The sequence below is a fragment of the Coloeus monedula genome (assembly GCF_965178545.1).
Source record: "Coloeus monedula genome assembly, chromosome: 1".
Lineage (NCBI taxonomy): Eukaryota > Metazoa > Chordata > Aves > Passeriformes > Corvidae > Coloeus > Coloeus monedula.
This window is the reverse complement of record NC_138781.1, coordinates 9,978,473-9,995,493: the sequence shown is the minus strand read 5'-3', so window position 1 is coordinate 9,995,493 and position 17,021 is coordinate 9,978,473. Positions and strand designations below refer to the sequence as shown.

The following is a 17,021-nucleotide window of genomic DNA, read 5'->3' as shown; positions in this document are numbered from 1 at the left end:
CAGCTCCCCTCGAGTCAGGAACAAGGTTCCTGGGAGTTCAGGCCCAGCTCCCCACGCACAGCCCCGGTCTCCCTTGGTACAAGTACTAACAGCAGCCTCATGCCTGCCCACCCCAGGATGTGAGGACAACTGGCCAAAATCAACACAGATACTTTCAATGAGGTTTTTTTAAATACATTTATTAACCAATGTTAACACATTAAATGACTCTATATATTGCTAGTCAGAGCAGCTTACAAAATGCCAGAATGCATCATAAACTGGACAGCCACAATGAATAATTACAATGTGCATAGTGGCTAAGCTCAACACTTTATTATAGCTTTATGATTTGCAGAAAAATTAATTTTAAATCATGATTCCTAAAACAATCAATTGTAATTTTACCTAAAACTTATACAAAACCAGGCCACAATCTTTTTTTTTTTTTGTTTTGTTTTTTTTCTTTAAAACACACAGTTTTCACGCTGTAGTAACTTGGAAATGTGCAACCGTGTCAACAGAGACAAAAAAGCCAAAGTAACACGAATCTTACTTTCATGCAGCTATCAGTTAAATATTACATATTCTGGAATGATTTTACACCAAAAATATTTTCACAATAACTTGCTTTCATAGGGGTGGATCGAAGTTTTGGAACTTGTAAAGTAATCGAACAAGATTGATTTTTAGTTGTGAAGTGTTTTACAGTCACAACACAGAGGCGACAAAAGTTAATTACACATTTATCAGGCAATAATGTAGCTGTGGTAATACAAGTTACCATCTACTTACTATTTTTTCCAATCAACTTACCACTTAATTTCTGCAACATATTGGGCATTATTTGGCGGTATATAGTCAATTAACTTATATCACCACTGTAAGTAAAAAAGGTCAGGATTTCAGTGGTAGTTCACAGAAGTCTTAGTTATATTTTTGTCTTTACAATGACCCTGACAAATCCTAGAGAAAACTTTTTAAAAGGCTTTCCTCCTGATTCTTCAGCTTCCATCGTTCCATCATGTAATTGCTTTCAATAAATATCAAAGATCTAAATAAATATTTACAAATTATTCCTCTAACTTCTCAAAAAATAGCTGGATGATTAATGGGCATATGACTCAGTCTAAGACCAATCTTTGAAAAAAACTAAAATATGGAGACACTTTAAAAGAAAAGCTATTTAAGTAAGCTTTACATCTATTTAAAAAATTGTCTCTGAACATGGATGCAATTCATATATCTATATATAAAACAAAAAGAAAATCATTTTTCAACTATCGATCCATTCCTATTGGTAATGCTTCTTAATCCAGACATTCCGCAAAATACAGACTTTTTACAAATCACGGCATCTTTAATACAAGAAAATTAACATGCATTATTCTTCATTCTGAGTACAGTGATGGAGCTCATTATTAGGCAATGACCCATTACTACAAACATAACGGCTTCTGTGAAACTTAAGTGCTTTTTCTCCTTTTATTATCAAGTTATGATGGACCAGGTGACACCAGATCAGAGGTGGTCAAATGATGTTGAATTGGGGAGGCTGAAGGGGGGCGCAAAAAAGTAATTTGTATGCCTCCAAATTCCGAGTAGGAATAAAGGTAGTTGGGTTTTTTTGTTTGTTTGTTTTTGTTTGGGTTTTTTTTGGCTTTTCTTATTCTTGTTACAAGCACTCATGTTAGAACAAAAATGAAATGTGCAAACTTCAAAATTTAAATATTCATTTTTCTCTAAGATCCAGCTCAGTAAAAGATTACCCCAGTTCCCTGTGATTTTAAACTACAAGATCAAAGCTAATATTTTGTTATAAAAGTTATATATTGAAAAGAAATAATGAAAATAAAACACAGTTGGGAAATATTTAAGAAAAAATACGCAGGACTAGCACCTGCTGTGTCAACCCTGTTCCCTAAATTCAATCATGTACCCACTGGTATAACCAATAGATAATGCCTTTAAACAGTAAAATTAAGCTGAACAAAACCAGCTCAACAAGGTTAAGAAATAAATGTTACATCAAGGTAGTATGCTTTGTTTTTCTGAAACAGTTCTGTACTTTTTACATTCAGATCTAGTTTTTAAATGTTCCTTTTGTTAAACTTGCATCATTTTTTTGTTTTTAGATCTGCTGTTTTTAAAGATTAAAATATCTGTAAAACCTAAAAATGTCTTAAAATTTGCTGAAAATGCAACAAATCCTCTAGTTTAAAATTATTTGCAGTAACCTGCTCCCACAGATGTTCAATTTATTCTGCCGACAAAATTTTGGAGGAGCATTTTTAACAGAAGACTGAAATTACTGTGCAAAATTTCTTTTACCAAAAGTGTTTAAAGGCTGGTGCAAAATGGGAAGCAAATTCTAAACAATTTTGGCTTTTCTTGGAAACAAAAACCGCTGTGTCTGAGAATAGCAATCATCGGGGTGCTGCTCTAGGGGAGGAGTAACTCTTTCATCTTTTCCTGCGGCAGGTACGTTTGTGTTCGGCATGCCAGTGCTCCTGCTGACACTTGATGGAGCAGTAGGAAGTGTTCCAGCAGCAGTGGTACATGGCCTCCTCTTCACAGTTGTAGCACTGGGGAGAACAAACAAGATGGGATTATCCCCCTGGCAGGATCCCTCCTCACCAGCTCACCAGCGTTCCCCCAGCCCTGCACACACCAGCATGTGAGGGCATTTTTCATACATGCTGAGTGAAGCAGCAATCTTCAGCACATCCGCACAATGCCTTCCTATTTTCCACAGTCTGGATTACTGCTTTTCAAAAAATCATCTCTTGCTTAAGAAAACTCATGTCTCAGAATGGTGGACTGACGTTTTTCAGCCACATAGCGCAGGAACCTCTTTTACCCTACATTTGTGTAATAGCACCCTGATCTACGTATTAAAAGGCTACAATAAATCAGCAGGAGCTGCTGGCGTGAGCAAGCTCTACACAGGCTGGAAAAATTGGTGTTTCTGAGGCTTCTTTGTAAGCCTGACCTGTCCAGAGGTTGCTGGGGAAGATCCTTTTGGTCTAGAAAATCTCAAAAGTCATAACAATAACATCCCAGGAGTGAAGAATTATTGGTTTGTTATAGCCCATCTGGGGTCAGCCTGCAAGGAGGCTGCTGTCACTGGGGTTTGCTGACTGCCAGGCAGCACTGCCACCTCCTGAAGGGAAAACCTTGTGCTACTTCAGTGCTACTGAGCAGATCAAGAAAGTGTTTTTACCTCCAAGTCTTACATAAAACCAAGAAGGCCTGTTGTACACAGGTTGGCTGCCTGGGCTTGTGTCCTTTGTTGTGCCTGCCAGGACTGTACAAAACTCCTCAAAGAAAGATGCTGCACAGCCCATGATTTATGCAGAGTTACTTGGTTCTGGGGAAAGCTGCAGCAAAGACGATTGCTACCTCAGAACACACAGAAGGCCCACAGCTTTCTGGTAGCTGGAAGAGCTACTTGGAAAATAGCCCTGTGGCTTCTGAGGAACTAAGAAAGGGAATGCAACATGCTGGTTAGCCCTATGGGTGGCCATCAAGGAGGTACAGCACCCACACAGGCAGTGTGTGTGCCCTGTCTTCAGGCGGGTTTATGCCCCTTGAGGGAATGCTGCAAAAGCATTAACTGTCATTTTGACAAAATTCTATAAAGTAAGGTGGCATTGCTATGAAAGGTACCATTTATACTTCTGCATCTTGGAGAGCCAGCTTCTAACAACATCAGATTTGTCTTTCGGAATTTGGTCTGCTCAAAATCAGAAAGTATCTTTAGGAATCCAGTCTGAAATGCTTATTGTGTGATGGGGAACAGGGGGAGGGATACCACACAGTCTGTGCAGGCTGCTATCAAACCACAGAATAACACACAATTTACTTTTTATGTTCTGTCTAGCTACAGCTTTGCTAATAAAACAGGGAATTACAAAAAAAACAAACCCAACTGCCTCAAAAGAAAAACCACAACAACCCCCACTACTGAAAGACAGGTCCAAGAAAGCCAACATTTACATTGGCTAAACTGATACCCATTTATTTACATCAGCAATAAAGGGACGGCCCTAGCTGTGTGAGAAGGGAACCTCTCCATTTTCCTTTCATAATTTAGCTCCTGAGAAGTTTATTTGTAAAAATGTCTGCAAACAAGTGTCCTCTCAAGAGCTGTTTTCCTGGTTTTTCATGTTGCTGGCAGCCCACAAGCCTGTGGGTGCCATTAGGATCATCTGCTGGAAAGGTGCAGGGAACAGCTGTGTCTCTCCATTATGTACAGCATGGGCCTCAGCCCAGAGACCAAATTCACATCTGCTGGCTTGGAGAGATCAAAAAATGCTACGACAGGAGAGGACAACTGATCTGTGGGTCCTGCACTTCCCTTTACATATGCTGGCCATAAGTGTGGGATGTAAATCTCCACTTAGAAAAGGAAAATAGTGTCATCTGTGCTGGTACCAGCACATGTGGCACTGAAGGCAAAATGCCAGCTAGCCTCAGGCATCCTCTTTTCTTTTCCTCTTTCTAAACATTATCAATCACTTGGGGTTTTGTTTTAGACAGTGCGCATCACAGACAATGCTCATCCACTTAAAGACCACCTGTTGCAAGTTAAAATAAATATATGTGTAAATAAATTTGAAAGAGAAAAAAGTTAAAAGCTATCTATAGAAATGACCTATGAACCAATTTAAATAAGGCTTATACACAAATAAAAGAACTTGGAGAAACTGAAACAGAAACATTAAGACCAGCACTCCAGCCTGCACCCTGGAGGCCATCGAGCTGCATAATCTCATTATTATTCCTGTCTTTACATTTCTCCCTTTTGTTTGCTATTTACTTGAGGTATCTGTATAAACCCCAAATTTTCTGAAGGTGTAAAAATGAAATTGGGCTAAGCCAAGGGGATTGTGACCAGCTAGAGAAAGAGGAACTGTTATTCTTTAACTATGCATCAGTCTCCTGAGGGCTGGAAGCACATCTTCTCATGTCCCTGTATACCACCAGCAAAATGATCCCTTCATCCCAACTGGACTATTTTTTAGGTATGAGAAAAAGACAAATATAGTGCGAATAATAGCAGCTGTATTCCCAAGCCTAGACATCAGCATTACACAAAACCAGAGGTCTCTGCTCCTAATTAAAAAGCAAAGCCACCAAAACTCATTTAGTATGTGAGTTAATTACATGAGATTTTGGTAAGGAGGTATCATTATAATAGCAGCATACAAGTGCAGTACTACACACCAGGGACTGTCATTAGTATCACTGAAGGAAGAATCACTGGGGAGTTGTGTAATTGGACCAAGTCCAGCTGCCTGAGGCTGTGTGTTGGCAGGCAGATCCATCAGCTTGAATGCAGAGGTGTTTATCCTGACCCTCCCTCTCCTGCCACATGCAAACCAGCTGCCTGCATGATGCCTTCATTTAGGGTGGTGATTGACAGATAGTTCGAGGCCACAGAAATAGGCAAGACTGTCAAATACTCTTTCTATCTTTTGATTGTTTTGCTCAGCAGAGAGGCTTTATGCCCTTGTTAATAAACTCAGTGATGTGGTATCAGGGCACTCTCTGATTAGTCTGAAGGATATGTAAAGGCACATTGGAGCAGATAAAAGTAAGTCCAGTCAGTCTCTTTAGAAAATTCTGCCTTCAAAACCACCAAAAAGCAGCTAGAGCTAAGAGTCCAGTCTCACAATCAAGTTATTGTGCCTGAGTTACTGCATGTCAGTGGAATGGTGACAATGGTTTACATGTGTGCTCTTCACTTGTGACAACAGAGCTAATTTGACATATTCTGTAGTGGGCAAAGGCAATTCCATTTCCCTCTCCAGTGCGACAGGTGAGCACATGCACACAGGCACCAGCAGCTGGTGACACACTGAACACAGTAACTTGATCAAGTCAGAGTCATAAGTAACTTCTCTGGTCAGCAGAGACAGGTAGACAGGGAGGAATCCTCTTATTTACAGAGACCCAAGCATTGCAGCATCATAACACCCACAGTAAAATCTCCGTGAGGAACAGAAATAAAGACTCTACAGGAGTTCTGGCATGTGAAGTAATTCTTCTCTTTCCAAAAACCAACTGTGATAGTCAGCAACTGACTGTCTCGCCTGAGTATTTTTTCCACTCTTCTCCAGAGCAGAGTTTTCCCTGCAGGGACCATCGTTTCATGTAAGCACAGGGACTAATGAGGCTGAGCAGCAGCAAAACAGCCCTTCATTGCAGAAGGCAAATGGGGCTGCAGGGGGCTGGCAGGACTGGCTGTCCCTTGGCTTGTGCCATCTCCTGGAGGCTCCCGCTCCTTCCCAGCCTCACCAGTGCTACAATCCTGTGCCCACCCCTCTGTGTGTTACAGACAGCTGTCACAGTGCTGTGTGACTTCCTGAGCAATGGCTTTCACTCCCCTGTTCTGTGAAAATTAGCATAGAAATAGCGGAGTCTGTGTGTGTGCCAGGTCCCCGCTCCTGAGCAGAGCAGTTTCCACCTGCACTCTGCTCCTGGAAAGCAGCACAGTTTATGGTGCTTGCAGTGTTTGGCTAGGTGGTGTACAGCCATGCGGGAGAACACACTTCCAGACTGAGAAAACATGAGCCACAATCCAAATAAAACCAGGGAAAGGTTTGTGGCATGTAATAGAACACTAAGTTAGATGTGTATTTTCATGTTTCTAAAGGGCAGAGCAACATGGTTTTTGTAGTCGATGTTGAAGATTTGCACTGAAGATCTGAGTGAGGGAGAGGAATACATTTCAGAATGTCATGTCTTAAATACAAAAGAATATAAAAGAGCTGTAGAAAAAGCAAGGAGAGGAAAAGGCCAAAAGGATATCACTAATAGCCTTATTAGCAGGGGAATACAAATTGATGCAGCCATATATTGTACCCTCTGAGGCCTCAAGATCAAAGGAATGTGAACATAATGCAAAACATGTCTTCTATGGAGTAAAACTGCATATAGAAAAAAATACTTTTGATACTAAGATCTGATTGGACTCTAGAAGATGTTGCTGTTAACACTAACAAATTAAGATGGAAAGTAATCAGAATATCAAGTTGAAATCTGGAGAAAATTTGAAACAGTAATATGAAGGAGAAAGCCTTAATACTGGAAGAGCAGTGGAAGAGCAGTGCAGTTAAAAGCAAGGAAGAAATCCCCTTCAACTGGCCTGCAGGATGCATTATACATTTGCACTTACTGGTGATAAATTTTGGACACTTACCCACTGCTTCTTCTTGGTCTGGGAAATCAGTTGCTTGTGCTGGCCTGCTAGTTTCTTAATTTCTTCTAAAAATTCTTCTTTGCACTTCTCCTTTACCTGCTTACATTTTCTGTCCATCTCTCCTTGTGCGTTGGCCACAGCTTTATTTACAGCCTGCCTTTTCTCTTCTTCCATCTCTGTACGCAGCTGCCAAAGACAAGTCAGCAAAACAAGTCAGGGGACAGCTATTGGAATTGAAAGTGTCTTATTTAAACCTCTACTCTTTAAACCTCTATTACTGATACAGGTGGAGGTCACCTAATTGGAGATTTCTCCTATTTAGGAAATAAAAATTTCTCAGTTAGAGATAGAACAAAATTAGATTTTATCAAATAAAAATGTCACTGTATTTCTACTCTGCTAGGCATCTACAATAAGCTAAGTAAGTTATGCATATTTGCTCAATGATCAGTTTACAAATTTATGAATTTCTCTTAAAAAAAGATTTTGTTTCTTCCAAATCTACAACTGCATATAAATCTATAGCAAGTGCACAACGGAAAATACAAAATAGAACATCCCTGAGTTCATTAAGAGGTACCTTTAAGTATTCATTGTCAGTGAGGTTCCTTTGCCCTTGCTCAGGTATCTAAACCTTTGGTGTCTTAATCCTACAGGATTAACACTTGAACTCCCCAGGTTCATTTCACAGTCCTTCATACAGAAGGAAATTAATCTTATTTTAAGACAGGTACTTAAGAGAGGTCAGACAAATCATCCTCCAAATTGTCCTGCTCTCTCCAGCCAAAGGTGACCAGGTCAAGCTTAAGACATTGAATTTTAAACAGGTTATTATTAGATAAGAAAATTCAAACAAATTTCAGTGACCCTATTTGATCTTTAGGTTAGAAGATTGACAAAAGAAGAATTATTTATGACTAGCAGTTAAACAATGACATTGTTTAGAATCACACTTGACAATGGAGAGAAAGGCTTTGGAAACAGATACTCATGAATGAACAATTAGTTTCAGTTTTGGATCACAAACTGATTTCAGTGGACAAGAATCAAAAAAAGTCAAGTGTTTTCTGTTTAAAGCAGGCTTGTTGGTATAGAAATGGTCTAAAAAAGTAATAATGGAGAGTATTTTTATGTAGTCTCTTTGGAAAAGGTTTTTTATTCATTTTGGTAAGAGCAGTTGTTAAAAAAATAGAAAAGAATGTGAAAAAATCCCCTAAATCCCTTCTCAACCCTCAAGCGTAGGCGCTGTTCAACAAGTGTTACCTTTTCCACTGCCTCTCGCACAACTCTCTCAGTTTCTCTTTTGTGATCAGCTTTCATCCTGTCCTTGAAATCGTTAAAGATTTTGGTGTATTTGTCATGGCACATGTTCTGACACACTCCATCATTACTGGTCTGGGTGCTCCGATGCAGCATTTTTGGAGAAGAGGCACTTAACTTCTTGGTCTGAGTTGAGACTGAAACTTTTTCAATGGGCTGAGGCATTGTGGGAATTTCCTGGCTTGAACTTACTGCTTCAGTTTCAGGTTCTGGCTCCTGCAGAGAAAGAACAAACTTGTAAATCAGATATCAAAATAGAAAAAGTCAACCTGTTAACTGTTCAGTTCCCCCTGAAGGAAAAATGTTACATGAATAGTATCAGTGTAATTAATGTGACAGGTGTCTGTTGAAGACCTGTAGTGCTAATGGGATGTGGGATCCCTGTGGAAAACCAGCTTGAGAGTGGGTAGGCTCTTGGGTCAGGCTTTTCTGACTTCAGCCTGGAGCCCTCCAAAAGGAAGCACACCGATGGCCTCAGGATGCCACACTCCCCAGCCTCACCTCCCCAAAAGTATGACAAACCTCAGAGGCTATGCTGACCACTTGGGATTACTAGAGATCTGCTAGAGATACTTTTCCCCACAATATTCTGCCTAAAGAGACTGTAGTTGCATAGCCAAGGCTCCTGAATTGTTTTGGCAAACTCAGGGCTTCCCCTGGCCCAGCAGGCTCCACTGGAGTCTGTAATATTCCACTGATTCCATAGAACTGCTGCAAAGATTGATTAGTACTTCAAAGGTCCTTTGAAGATGAAAGGCTAATGAGCGTCTACGTCTTGCTTCCAATAATATAGAACTAGACTTGGATGACCACAGAAGCTCTATATAATTACACAATTATCAAGAAAGAAGTCACAGTTACTGTAGTGTACTGTACTGAATTTAGCTGCCTGTGCTATTACCCTGTATCACCAATTGCTCCTGCTCTTTAGAACAGATCGAAGTTACACTCCTGGAATCACTTATTGCTATTTGAAGTGTCTGAAGACACAAACAATAATTTTTTTTTTTTCAAGTGAGATGTTTGAATGCTCATTTTACAGTGTAGAGACAAAGCCTTGCTCAGGACTATACTTTGTGCCTGTCTGTGTGATGAAGCATTGCTCACACCATTCAGAAGGCTGACTGTGTATTCCCTTTTGCAATCAATTACTCTCTAAGAGGTCACTGTGATTGACTTCTGGATCACTGATCAGAGCTAAGAAGGCAAATGTTAAGACATAAATATATGAAGCAAATTACAGCATTCGCTTGACAGAAAACACAATAAGAATGGTGAGACATCCTCCTGTAATCTCCCTATCTTGCACTCAAACACAGTTTGTGCCCCAGGGAGCACAGACTGTGTCACTGCCTCCATCAACAAAGCTGCCTCCTACGGGGTCAGGTACAAGGGGGGAGCAGGTGCCCAGGAATTACGAGTGGCCACATCTGTGTTCCAGCCACCGCAGGGAGCTCTGGTGCTACAGTACCTGCACCCTCCTCTGCAATGGCACCCCGAGTCCTCTTGCAAGGAATGGACATATGTGCAAATTTTTCTTAGCATTACTCCTGCAGCTGGAACAAGGCCAGGAAAAAGTCCTTGACGGTTCGGGAACAGATTTACGGCTCTCTCTCTAAGTGCCCCCTTGTGTACACGCGCAATAACGCAGCCCTTGGTTCCCTGATCCTGGCGTGTGCAAGCGGGATAAACAGAGAAGCCCCACAAAGTGGATACGGTAGTTCATAAACTTAACAGTCTGGATTGCACTTACTAATTTCTGCTGTTTATGGACTTACTGATAGCCTGAATTTGTTATTAAAAAAGAAATGTAAGCTGACTTCCTTTATTCACAATACAGAATGTTCCCATGATGACACACATTACTTATGTGTGGGAGGCACAATTACATTTGTTAGCAAGGAGGACCAAGTGTGGGGCTGGAACTTCCAAGACTAATGTAAAATCAGTAAAAGGTGAGAGAAACTGAAGGTGTGTCTATTAAAATTTCAGACTTTTTGTACTTGTTATCTCTACAAACACAATCATTTAGGTCACTCACTTCTTTTTTGAGTTCCATACTCTGGTTACGTCGTCCTTTCTTTGCTCTTGGTTCCTGAGTAACCTTCAGCTGCGAACATTAAGAAAAGCATATTGAATTAATCCAAAAACCAGTTCATGTAAGTGGCTTTCATTGTAACATGACCAATGTGCCTTTTATTTGCGATTATCTGCAATTTTTAAGGTATCAAATAGCAAGTTTAATTAAATGTTCTTAAATGAGAAGTGTACACATTAGACTTTCTATGTTATCACTGATGACTATGAATGCACAAAGGAACAAAATTAATGAACAAGTTCTAATATTTAATATGCATTTGCTAAAATATTCTTAACCATTCCTTTCTTCATTTCACACACAAGCTCAAACACTCATTTTCTGAGATATTCTGGTATCAGTGACCCATACTTAGAAATCAGATCTTGTTTGATGCCAGAAAACAGCAGTGATTGTAAAGCAAATGTAAGTATGTAAATATGGTAAGAACATCCAGACTGGATTATAACTGGAGGGGTATGGAACTTAATGCTTTAGAGTAAAAGTCACTCTCACAATAGAAACAAGGATGAGATCTAAGTTGATGGTTATTATAATTATCTTACGGTGCTTGTAGAGAAGTTCTTACGCCTGCTTTTGAAGCATGCAGTACTAGCTAGTGTTAGTAACAGGATACTGCAGACTACAGCAGAACAGTGAGTTTGATGGCTACTCTTGTGTTCCTTTATCTGGGAAACCAGTAAAACAGGTATAAGCATTTGCCAAGTGAAGGATGAACAGATGGCATCGAAGAGAAAATACATAAACGGACACTTCAGACCCTGTGACTGACACTTCTGAAAAAAATGTGAAAATACCACTGTTATCTTTGATTTGTGACCATTTTCCTGTTTTACCACAGGCTGTTGAATGACTGCACACAAGACTTTAAACAAAGGTGCTACAAAGGGTTAGCTAAGCAAACTAGGCTTAAAAACCCTAAAACCACTTTGATAAGGAACAACCTCCCACTACAACATACAGTTTTATAAACTTTTAATTTTTTAGTTCCAAATTGGGTGATAGACCTGTTTGACAAAAGGACAAAGGAAGAGGATCAAAATACACCGATTTTTTTTTTAATACAGACTCAGAGAAAGGATAGTGGTTTTAAATGAAAAAAGAAGCTGCCAGGGAAAGGGCTGCCAAAAATACAGAGAAGCGTCCTACAAACTATGAAAACCTTACTGCCAAGTCACTAGTAGTGAATATATAATACCCTCTTGGACGATGAATGACTAGTAAAGATCAGTTATGATAAGGGAATTTCCATATGGAAATACAAGGTTTTGGATCTTGGCTGTTTGTTCCCTTTGTTACAAACAATGCAATTTTTCTTGTTTTGCAGAATTATTTTTAATGACTTTAATCTTGCTGGTCACATGGTCCCCAAGTGCAACGTTTGCACCTAACTTTAGTTGGACCCGCTGAAAATGTCACAGCTGGTGTTACTCATGGATCTGAAAGCAGGACAGAGTCCAAAGTGAACATACTCCAGCTGTGAAAAGGCTGAGCAGCTACAGGGCTGGCCCTTGACAGGGCTCCAAGAAGGCAGTGTTGCAGTCCATCTGATATCTGTGACATTTGACTTGACCATTCCTATTTAACTTTAGAAATCTTGATCTGTCTCATCAAGGTGCTGTAAGTAACAAACACTTTGAAACTTCCCAAAGGTCATCCAAGAAACTGAGGAAAGAGGAAAATCTGTATTCTTGCTATTACTGAGCTACAAAACAGAGGGACAATAAGCCTTTGAACCCTCTTGTCATCACAAACCTGCAGACAGCGCACAAGGCTAATTTAATAGCACATTAATCAAAAATATATCATCTTCGTACTCTTTAATGAATGGCCCTGATTGCTAATATTGTAGCAGCACTCACTTGCTCATTGCTAGTGGAAGAGATACTCGACTCTGCCTCCTCTTCCCCTTTGTCCTCATTCTTTGATTTCCAGAATCTCCCCTCACGAAGAAAACGCTGGTGCAGTTCCAGCTCATCACAGGCCTTCTTCCATCCCATACTGCGTTTCACGTGCAGCCGGTGGATGTTAACTGTGATATCTTGAATGTTTTCAGAGGGGATCCAAGCCCTTTTGAATACACAGTACAGACAGGTTCAGAAACATTAAATAGTACAGGTGAAGGATCCTGACCTGAGAAACTGACTTCAAAAGCAGTTTTTCACAATGGCCGATCACTGACAATTCCTTTTTACTTTGATTTCTTTTTTTAAACTCAACACACTTGAAAAAAAATGGACTGCATACTGTTAGACATTTTTGTTATTATAAATACTTGTTAGCTGTGGGTGCTATGGCTAAAAGTCTCTCTCATTTTTGATGAGCCACAAACCTTCCCCAGTATCATCTCTTACCTGCTCTCTTGCTAAATGCCCTGAGTCAGACACAGAAACAGTTTTGATCGGAGGTTCATATGGTAATCCAATTTAGCTCTTGACCTCCTTGCTAAAACTGTCAAGGAATGTACCAACTCATCACCTGGAATAGAGACATTTTGCAGCCTGGGCCCCTGTCTATCTGGACTGAACTTTTGTGGGGACTGTCATGTTTCTTTGGACTGAATTCATGCCAGTGACTTGGTTCCAAAGTTACTTTGTCCTCTTAAATATGTTCAGAGAGCCCTCAGACAGTAAGATGGGCAGGTCTTGACAGTTTGAAAGTTATACCAAGCACCATGCTTGAACATTGAAGATATAGAGTCAGTGCCATGCACACCTGCCTAACAGATTAAATAATCAACAAATTATATGTTTGCGAACAGATTCTTTATTCTTGCAATATAAATTTAATTTCAGTGAAGACAAAGAAACAATGCCAATTTACACCAGCCAAGAATTTGGCCTTTTGTCCAAGTCCAGCACAGCAGTGGCACTCTAGTTATAAACATCCTTTGCCTTTTGTATAGCACACATTTAAGAAGTTGCAAGCACCTCATCCCACAGGTGCCAGGTTACTTTATTAAGTAGTTTTAAACTGTGTGAACTCAAAGCAAAAGATTACTAAAGAAATAAACTGCATTTGTAAACACATTCAAGGTAAAAACCTTTCTGTGACTGAGGCACCAGTAAAGATCCTTTGCTCACTTTATGACTATTAGAAAGTCTTGGTAGTTCATATAACATGTGAAAAGATGTTATATACTGTGAAAGTTACACTGAAAGCAATTTAAATAAACAGTCTCCTAAAACACTGTTATGGAATTGTCTAGGCCCTTTTGGGGTGCACCAAAATATACCACCTCCCAACAACCATGAATTACTTTGGAAATGTTTCCTGTCCTCACATTATAGGCACATAAATGAAACATTAAAAAAACCCCAAACAACAGTACATCCACTGTAACACTGCTACAAACCTCCCCAAATGGTGAACAACCAACTGGAGAGAGAACCAAAAGCTGATCTCTAAGAGTTAAGTTTCCAATGTAAAGAGTGATTCTCTGAAATTGCAAACTGGCTCCCAGCAGGAGGCCTGTCAATGTTCTAGCAGTGAGACACAAGCATTTGTGATATATATCATGGTACTAAACCACAAAATTGCAGTGCCTCAGCTCAAATGAGAAACTGCACAAAGTCAATACTGCTGGTAGAAGGAGAACATTTCTGCCAATTTTCACCTTGGCCTGGATTATCAGGCTGCCACCCATGTGAAGCTGGGCAAGTGAAGCTGAAGTTCACTTACTGTCTTTAATTAAAATGGCATTAAGGAACATCCTTCTGGCAACTGTGGAAAGAGAATCTCTGAGCCATTTGGACACTTCAGATGTGTTAGACTGAACTTTAAATTTTCTGAAACCATTATGGGAAAGCATTCAGTATTTCTAATGCTGGCAACAAGCTGAGCCAGGATTTACAACATGATAGATGAGATAAATTCTTTTAATATTGTTTGTAAAAAGCAGCACATGGAATTAATAAATTACCTTTGGTGGTGATGGCCAAAAAAGCGGACATCAACTTGATTGTCCTCTTTCTGCATGACTTTGGCTGGCCAAAACCCAAAGCCTTTCATTTTGGCCCAAACCAACTCATGATTAGGTATCTGGGAAAAAAGTTGGATTTATTAGTGGATATGAAATATTGTATTGCTATCTCCCACAAATATTCTGCTGTAATACTATGCTAGTACCTTAAAAACATGGTTACTGTTTGTGTCTAGTGCTTTTTTCATTTTTATCTTCTTACAATACATTTCCTTGTTAGAGATATTGCTTGTATCAAAGTAAAAAAAACCCAAAACAACAAAGTCTGAAAAGGGTATAACTGTCTATTGAAAACAGAGATCTTAAGCAGACTAAAAATTAACATGTCTTTTTAGCTTCATTCAGGAGCAAAATTTTAGTTCTGTAAGCTCCTTATTTTCTTGTGAAACTGTTGTAACCGGCTGATACCCTAATTTTATAACCTATATTGTTACAGCTTTGAACTTCAATCAACACTTCACTTGTGCAAAATATCCAGGCTTACAGAGTCTTAACTATGCCTTTGAAACAAGCCCCCTGAAGTGGAATATTCAGTGCATTAATGACACCAAAACTGCAGGCTTTTATACAGAAAAGCAAACAAATAAAAATCTGTGTCAGCAACATACACAAGGATAGCAGAACCAATTGTCAGGTCGCGCATTTGACAAATAGAAACAGTTCTTGCAAAGCTGCAGTTCATCCAGCTGAAAAACAAAAGAAGGTAAATAAGCAAAAAAAAATCCTATTTATGTGATTTCAGTAGCATCCCTCTCCCTTTAGCAGTAAAATTTTTCAGCCCTGCTTGGTAATTTGGTGGAGTTACTTCCGTCCATGCAAACTAAAGGCGTGAAACTGAGGTGGGATGTGAGAGGCTGAAAGACAACCTGAAGAAACATTCTTCATGTTTCAGAAAACCCAGGCAGAGGGAGAAGACTAATTGACATATTAATCATCTATTATAGATGAAATGCAAAGAATAGTTCTTAAAATTCATCAAATATTTAAAGTACATTGTGAGAGAAGTAATTCAACTGTACAAAAGGAGAAAGTGTGCCAGCTCCTCAGCTGTATTTTTTGGTGTCCTCTGAATGTGGAGAAATGTTTTGATGCCAATTACAGAATTTAGTAGGAATCTCACCTCAGGTTCAATTTGTATTAGTAAGTACAATTATTTCTAGTCCAAATATGTATTACCTGATTATTTTCAAAATTAAAATTTGAATATCAGTGGTTTTAAAATTACAATCTAGTTGCAAAAAACAACCCCAGCAAAACCCCAACAACAACTACAACTGCAAAACCCAACCAACCAACAAAAAAAAACTGAAGAAAAAGAAAAAGGAATTCTCAATCAGCTGCTACAGAGTCAGGAAAAAATTTATAATTCAATTGCACACCTTTTTTTTTTTGTAATATGAAGAGTAATTTCTTAGATTCTGAAATGAAAATCAAGTATCTTAACTACATCTTGGTTACTTGGTAGTACTTACTTCATGGCAGGTGTCTTTGTAAAGCATCCTTGCTATATCAGCTTGTTCACTGTCCGCTATAAATTAAAAATAGATGGTATAAACAATCACAGTATGATCACAGTGCTCACAAAGATTTGCAGCTGTCATTGCTGTGACTTTCATGCTATAATTGTCGTGCTTAAGAAGACAAAACATAATTTAATCACTTGGACAGCCCTTCCATTTAAAATTTTCTAACATTCAGTTCAATATTTGTTTTTGTGTCATATTTATATTCAACAATACTGCTTTTACACCGAACAATAGAAGCACACATCTGAGGAGGAGCAGCAGTAGGGAGACACAGTTGCTCTTAATATGGATTCAGTCTCTTTCTCTGCTTGTGTCTTAATGACACACTGCAGTTGTCCTAAAACGTGGCCCTCTGCTCTCTGCTCTGAGTGATGCTTCACAGACTGTTTATCACTGAATCTCCCTTTACACCCATGTATTCCTCTCCTGCCATATTCACATCTTTCCCCACCAGCCACAGTGTGAATCTCCTGAGGCTGCAAACAGACTGGTGCCACCCTCCTCCCAGTCTCCCTGATGGGGAGGCCACATCTGCAGGGGAGAACCACATTCTTCCTGAAATGATGGCTCTGGAAAACAGGACCTGGCTACAGCTTCTGAGATGGTGGTGGTGTTTTTTGACTTCCAATCAGTCGCTCATTACCTTCCCAGTGCCTGTCAGCTTCTCCGATGGCTGTACCTTCACACTGCACCAGCAGCACACTTCTGGTGTGGATGCAGCTATATTTGCTGTCACAATATGGCAGATATTGCTCAAAAGTAAAAGAAATATGTCTATAGTTCGTGTTTCTGCTGACACAGCAGAGAAACCCTACCGTACCCTAGGACAACATATGTATATTGGCAAAAATCTGCAGTATAGACTGACTTAGGACTTTCTGAAGAAGGAACAGGATGGCAAAGGTGTAA

The 17,021-nt window shown here is 39.5% G+C and overlaps 1 protein-coding gene across 3 annotated transcripts in view; it reads right to left on the bottom strand.

Moving 5' to 3' along the window:
• Window positions 1-212: 212 nt before the first annotated feature.
• Window positions 213-17,021, bottom strand: part of ZMYND11 (zinc finger MYND-type containing 11) — a 105,401-nt gene continuing 88,592 nt past the window's right edge. For all 3 annotated transcript variants that reach the window (XM_082293830.1, XM_082293831.1, XM_082293832.1), the window contains 8 exons: window positions 16,059-16,114; window positions 15,195-15,272; window positions 14,527-14,645; window positions 12,467-12,674; window positions 10,548-10,616; window positions 8,450-8,722; window positions 7,187-7,372; window positions 213-2,564 (listed from right to left, as the gene is read on the bottom strand). In XM_082293830.1, the coding sequence (XP_082149956.1) occupies window positions 2,442-2,564; window positions 7,187-7,372; window positions 8,450-8,722; window positions 10,548-10,616; window positions 12,467-12,674; window positions 14,527-14,645; window positions 15,195-15,272; window positions 16,059-16,114 (1,112 nt within the window). In that variant the 3' untranslated portion in view covers window positions 213-2,441. The remainder of the gene's footprint in view (window positions 2,565-7,186; window positions 7,373-8,449; window positions 8,723-10,547; window positions 10,617-12,466; window positions 12,675-14,526; window positions 14,646-15,194; window positions 15,273-16,058; window positions 16,115-17,021) is intronic.